At 39.3% G+C, this 5,950-nt stretch overlaps 1 protein-coding gene across 1 annotated transcript; it reads right to left on the reverse strand.

Annotated features, from left to right (window-relative positions):
• Positions 1 to 817: 817 nt before the first annotated feature.
• LOC113310945 (arogenate dehydratase/prephenate dehydratase 6, chloroplastic-like) lies at positions 818 to 2,313 on the reverse strand. Its single transcript, XM_026559765.1, has one exon. The coding sequence runs from the start codon at positions 2,232 to 2,234 to the stop codon at positions 963 to 965; it is 1,272 nt and encodes a 423-aa protein (XP_026415550.1). The 5' UTR covers positions 2,235 to 2,313; the 3' UTR covers positions 818 to 962.
• Positions 2,314 to 5,950: the final 3,637 nt, after the last annotated feature.

Here is a 5,950-nt window from a genome sequence, read left to right on the forward strand (position 1 = left end):
CTAGTATAGCTAAGTCTCAGACTAGGATAAAAAGTGTAGTTGAGCTCAAGAACTCCATGACAATCATCATACAAGACTGAGAACTATTCAAGGAACTGGTGGAACTTCATCGACTAAAAGGTATGTGGAGACTTGAACTTATCTATCACTCAAAAATCTATCTACTCTATCTCCTATTTTGAGACAAAAGTCATTTTGCTATATAGACTTTGATTATACACATTTACTATTTCGAGCCGAGTTTATCTCGCCTATCTATTTCTCGAAATATGTGTTGTTAAGCTTTTGCTTTGGCCAAGTTCATCTTTCCCTAGTGACGAAAATCATGTTATGTTTCAATCACTTTGAAAATTGCTTACTTTGACGAAAAATAGTTTGTGAATAACAACTATATAATAATGTCCTCTAAGAATGTTTCAATGATTGAAATGAGAGTTTAGATTAAATAACATCAGTTGCATATATAATCTTACTCCTTTACGTTCAAGCATATCCAAAGAACTGAACCTCCGATGCACAACACACCACATGAGGAAGTTTATTTTTGGAGACCGATAATAGCAAGGGACATTTCATATTTACTACATGAAGAATTTGTTGGATGGCTTGGCCGAGATAATGCCACAAGTATACTTATGCTGGCAAAATCGTTAAGAGTGGTCTGTAGCTTTTGCAAGACGTGGATATTGTACTTCACATGGTGTTCACGAGAGCAACACCTTTGGACTACTATCAACGATAAAGTTCCAACACATACCGTCAATTTTAGTTTTGCGGAAAATTTCCAAAAATTGCAACTAAAAAATATCCTAGAAAATTCATCCGAACGATCAAAGTTTTTTATAAGCATCAATGAAAAAAAATTACAATCGTATCTGTGATATCTCAAAATTCAAGTTTCTTCAGTTTATTTACTAGAAAATGCAGTGATCCCAAATTCCGAAAATTGAAACTTCTTTCAATCATAAATCTCTAATTGAAGGACTCCAAGCAGTCATATCCATGGGATAACTTCCTAAAACCCTTAGAAACGAAGTGAATTCTTGAACTTCAGCAAGTGCATTTTGTGCTCTTAGGTCAGCCATTGAAGCTTCAAAATCAATATAAAACATGTACTCAAAATGCTTAGCAGTACCACCCGTGCTAGCATCACCAACAACTCTGATCGGACGATTTTTATATGGCCGGCTCTCAATCTTCGTCAAACTGATATTCCTGAATTCAAAAGCCGATAATACTTTAAACAAAACCGACATTCCTTCATCGTGCGCGAAAACAATACTAGTTTTAAATGGACGGTCTGTTCTTGGTATAATCGGTTCACGAGCTAGCATGACAAATCTAGTTACATTACTCGAATCATCTTGAATTCCGTCTGCCAAAATCTGTAACCCGTATAATTCAGCAGCACGAGAACTTGCGATAGCAGCAGTGTCGCGTAGATTATGTGTAGCAATAAATTCAGCGGCACCAGCAGTGTCATCAACAGCTTCACGGGCAACATTTAGACCGAGTTTTGTAAGAGTCGACTCACACTGAGATAACGCTTGTGGATGACTAATCACACGATTCAAATCTTCTTTTCTCACACCAGGCAAGGCTAACAAACAATGGTGAACTGGTAATTGAACTTCACCGACAATATGAAGATTGTGCCGGAGTAACAAGTCATAATTCCGGTGAATACTACCGCCGAGGGAATTCTCTACCGGTAAAACAGCTCGATCAGCAATCCAGTGCCCTACAGCTTGAAAAGCAACTTCAAATTGATCACACGGTATAGCTACACAATTGGGATAAGCTTTACCAGCTGCAGCTTCACTATAAGCACCAGGAACTCCCTGATAAGCGACGCGCAATTGAGAACCGTGCATCGGAGCAGGAGATAGATCGGTAATCGAAAGAGGCTTCGGTAAATTCGTTTCTTGCTGAACTGGGACTAGATCTAGAGTTCGATGCACACCATTAATCGAAACGATCTCAGCATCAGTTTTTTCAGTACTCTGTTGTGAAACAACATTACTTGCTAAAATAGCGCAAGAAGTTTGCCAATCTGCTCTGTTAGAAACCAGACCAGCTGAGAAATTCCTTGTTTCTTGCTTATATATAGCTTTGATGTTGCAAATTCGGGCTCTTTTTGATTGATGATGATGAATCTTCCCAGGAATTAATGTAGTAGTATCTAAAGAACTTAATGATTTGAGAATATGTTTTGATGGAGTTATTGAATTCATTTTTCGAACCAGAAATTTGAACTGAAGGTTTTAGAGAAAGAGATAGAAAATTGAACTTCAAAGTTTGTTTTAAGCTCTGAAAATGGAGAGGATGGATTTGGGGTTTATATAGAAACTCTCAAAATTAGAGTGTAAGTGGTCAAATTACTCAACTACCTACCATTTTCATTGTAATAAGTCCATAAAAAGCACTTTATTAATAAATGATGAATTAATGATTAATTAAGTTTGGATTATGAACAATGAACATGTGTGAAATTGAATGTAAAAAATTGGTCCCCGGATCAAAGGAGGCGACTACTTGGTAATGTTTAATGATTTTGTATAACTTTTCCTTGTAAATTTTCATGCACCAGTTAAAGACTGAGCCATCTTTGTCGTATGCGCACTTTTGCGGTTTGTCCTGGTTTTCCTGGCAAGTACATTGTAACTACGTGGTTCGTTCCATCTTCGTAGAGTCAGTCAAGTGAGTCGAAACATTGAAATCTTTAGTGATCGAAGCTAGGGGATTACGTTTTTCTCATACACCGAGTATTTGTGTTAGGTGGTCGGGTTTGGATATGATTCTAAAAGAATTATTATATTGACTATTGAGGGATCGGAACAGTTCGAGTTTGGTGAACATTTTCTGAGCAAGTGTCGGATGATATAAGCAAATGCATGGATCACGCTTAACTGAATGTCTATCTACCCCGAGCAGTTTTCTGAATGAATTTTCAAAAGGGAAAAAAAATGAGGTAATTTATAGCATGTCTGGAAACTAGAAGTAGAAATGGCGATGCAGAGGTTAATTCCAGAAATTTAGAAGTATATTTTTTTGTTACTTTATAAACCTGACTAAATTGGGGCCTATAGGATTTAATTGGGGCCTATAGCTATATGACAAAAAAGGTCATTAAAAATTACCTACACACCACCCCTTATCAAAATAATTACCTAACTACCTATTTTATCCCTGAATAATTAGCACTAATTAATCGTATTAGGGGTTAATTTTGTTTTGGATGTGAGATTAACTAATGTTAGAGATTTTATCAAAAAATCAAACAACTTAAATTTTTTGATTTTTTTTTCGTGAACAGAACCCAGAATCGGTTTACGTTCGTGCACTCATAAGCCGATTCTGGGTTGGTGTTTTCAGAATTATCAGAAGACTTTCAAAATCGGTTGACTTTGGCATATGTAAAATCCGATTTCAATAATCGGGGTTTTATGTGACATATATAAACCGATTATTTACTTTCATAAGGAATTTTTTCATTGATTTTCATTATTGTAGGATGCATTTAGCACATGCATCAAGCCTTTAAACCCCTAGGTGACCCTAATGGACGAGTTATAATCTCGTGAGGGTTTACCTAGAGGTCTACCCACAAAACATGTACAAAAACTTCTAAAGCCATCAATCTTCCTCCTCCGAAGACGATAAAACATCCAAGTAGTCGGGGTTATCCTCCGGGATTCTTTCTGCCAAGAAGTGATAGCTTGCATCGAATGCGAATGCTTCCTCCTTTTCCTCCAAGTAGTGCGCTTTCACGACTTCGTGCTACAAAAACACAAAAACAAACTTACATTTGTTAGTGGCGTTTCATTGGAAGATAAAAAAACATGGATCACGCAAAATAAACCACAAAATTACTTAAAAATTGTTCAATGGGCGAGTGTTAAAAATCCGAGGTTGGAGAGCTAAAAAAGCAAGTATCGCGTTTTCGATGACTAGGTGCCTATCGTGCACTTGTTGAACACTTCTTGCATTAGGATTCCCAAACTATTGGCTAAATTTGTTGTGTACCCTAGCCCAAAAGGTTGTGGAATCCACTCTTTCGGAGGATTGACGTCTAAGTCGTTTTTCCGCGTACCATGTTTTGGTGATTTCCAAATCTCCGTTTGAATCAAATGATGTCATTTCTTGTATGTGGAGGTATGAAATGAGTAGTTGTGGAGCATATGGAGTGAGGGGGAACGAAATGATCAATTTTGGGGCAAATGGGGTCCAAGGGTGAGGTCTCTATTTATAGAGAAAGTCCCTAACGGATTTTTTTCTTCTGAAAAACGTGAAATAATTTGAAATAATCGGTCTTTTAGAAGGACTGTAAAACCCAATTGTGTTTACATGCCACAAGGAATCGGTTTATGTTGACATATCGAGTAAACCGATTGCTTGGCTTAAAAACATCCAGGAAAAATGGCTTGCACAATCGGTTTATGTTGACATATCGAGTAAACATTAAGTGCATTAAGTTCAACACAAGATCATCCAAAATAAAAACATCAACCACACAAATATCATCCAAAATACAAATATCAACCATCCCAAAATACTTAAAACAACCACGAGTCTTATAAACTTAAAGTTTTAGTATTTAAAAGTTAAACTTAAAAACTTAAGGAGCACCAGGAGCATTTGCAACAACACCAGCATCAAGAGCATTTGCAGCACCACCAACATCAGCACCATCAGGAGCATCTTGTGCTTGAGCCATTAGTTCCCACATACCTTCCATTTATGCAGGGGCCTCCCTCTCAGCTGAAATGATGTTTGTCCTCATCCTAGCGAACCTCAAGACCTCATAAAGATCCTACAGTGAAAGCTTGTCAATCAATGCGAGGGCTTGTTCAAAATTGGTCTCACGCCCATAAGCAAACTTGTAGAGACTTCTTTCTGGCACTCGTTGCGGTTTCCTAAGAATGTCCTCCAGTGTGATCTCTCGAGAGTAAAACGCTAGGTGACCGAAGTCCATATCTATATAAAACAAAACAAAAAAAATCAGTTAAGAATCAGTACGTAAGTAATCATATGTAATCCGATTATGACTACAAAATCATAAGAAATCGGTTTATGTGGTTGTTGACGGTGGTTTTTAGCTTAGGGTTAAAATCGTAAAACTATACATCTGACGTGACGTCACGATGAGCATTAGCGCATTTATTAGAGCAATCAACATGCCTACGTAAGAATTACCAGGGTACCTTTTTTATATTTATGTGTCATGTTCCACGACAAAACCCTTAACATTGACCGACATCATCTATGCCAAACCCTAATTCTCATGCTATCACGCCAAAGCATGCCAACCATGCCAGCCGCACCACTATGCCAATGGAAAACCATGACAGCCACATCTCCGCGCCAAGGCATGCCAAGCATGCCAGCTGCACCACCGTTCCAATGGCAAACCATGTCAGCCACGTCTTCGCGCCACTGTGCCAATGGAAAACTATGCCAGCCACGTCTTCGCGCCAAGGCATGCCAACCATGCCAGCCGCACCACTATGCCAATGGAAAACCATGTCAGCCACTCCTTCGCGCCAAGGCATGCCAACCATGCCAGTGGCACCACATGTGCCAATGGCATGCCAGCCACCTTGCCGCGCCATACCTTGTCGTCCTTCCCTTCACGGCTTCCAAAACGAAGGCGTGCGACAATCAACGGCCACCCTTCCATTTTAGATGCAAATCTTAGTCGTCCAAGGTCGCCAACCAACGCATGGTAACCTTTGGCCCAACGCCAAAACCCTATTTTTGGCCACGCCTAAGCCGCGCCAAGGCATGCCGGCCACGCCACATGTGCCAATGGCACGCCAGCCACCTTGCAACGCCATACCATACCGGCCTTCCCTTCGAGGCTGCTAAAACGAAGGCGTGTGACAATCAACATCAACCCTTCCATCTTAGATGCAAATCTTAGCCGTCCAAGGTCACCAACTAACGCATG

The sequence above is a fragment of the Papaver somniferum genome, chromosome 9 (genome assembly GCF_003573695.1).
Source record: "Papaver somniferum cultivar HN1 chromosome 9, ASM357369v1, whole genome shotgun sequence".
Lineage (NCBI taxonomy): Eukaryota > Viridiplantae > Streptophyta > Magnoliopsida > Ranunculales > Papaveraceae > Papaver > Papaver somniferum.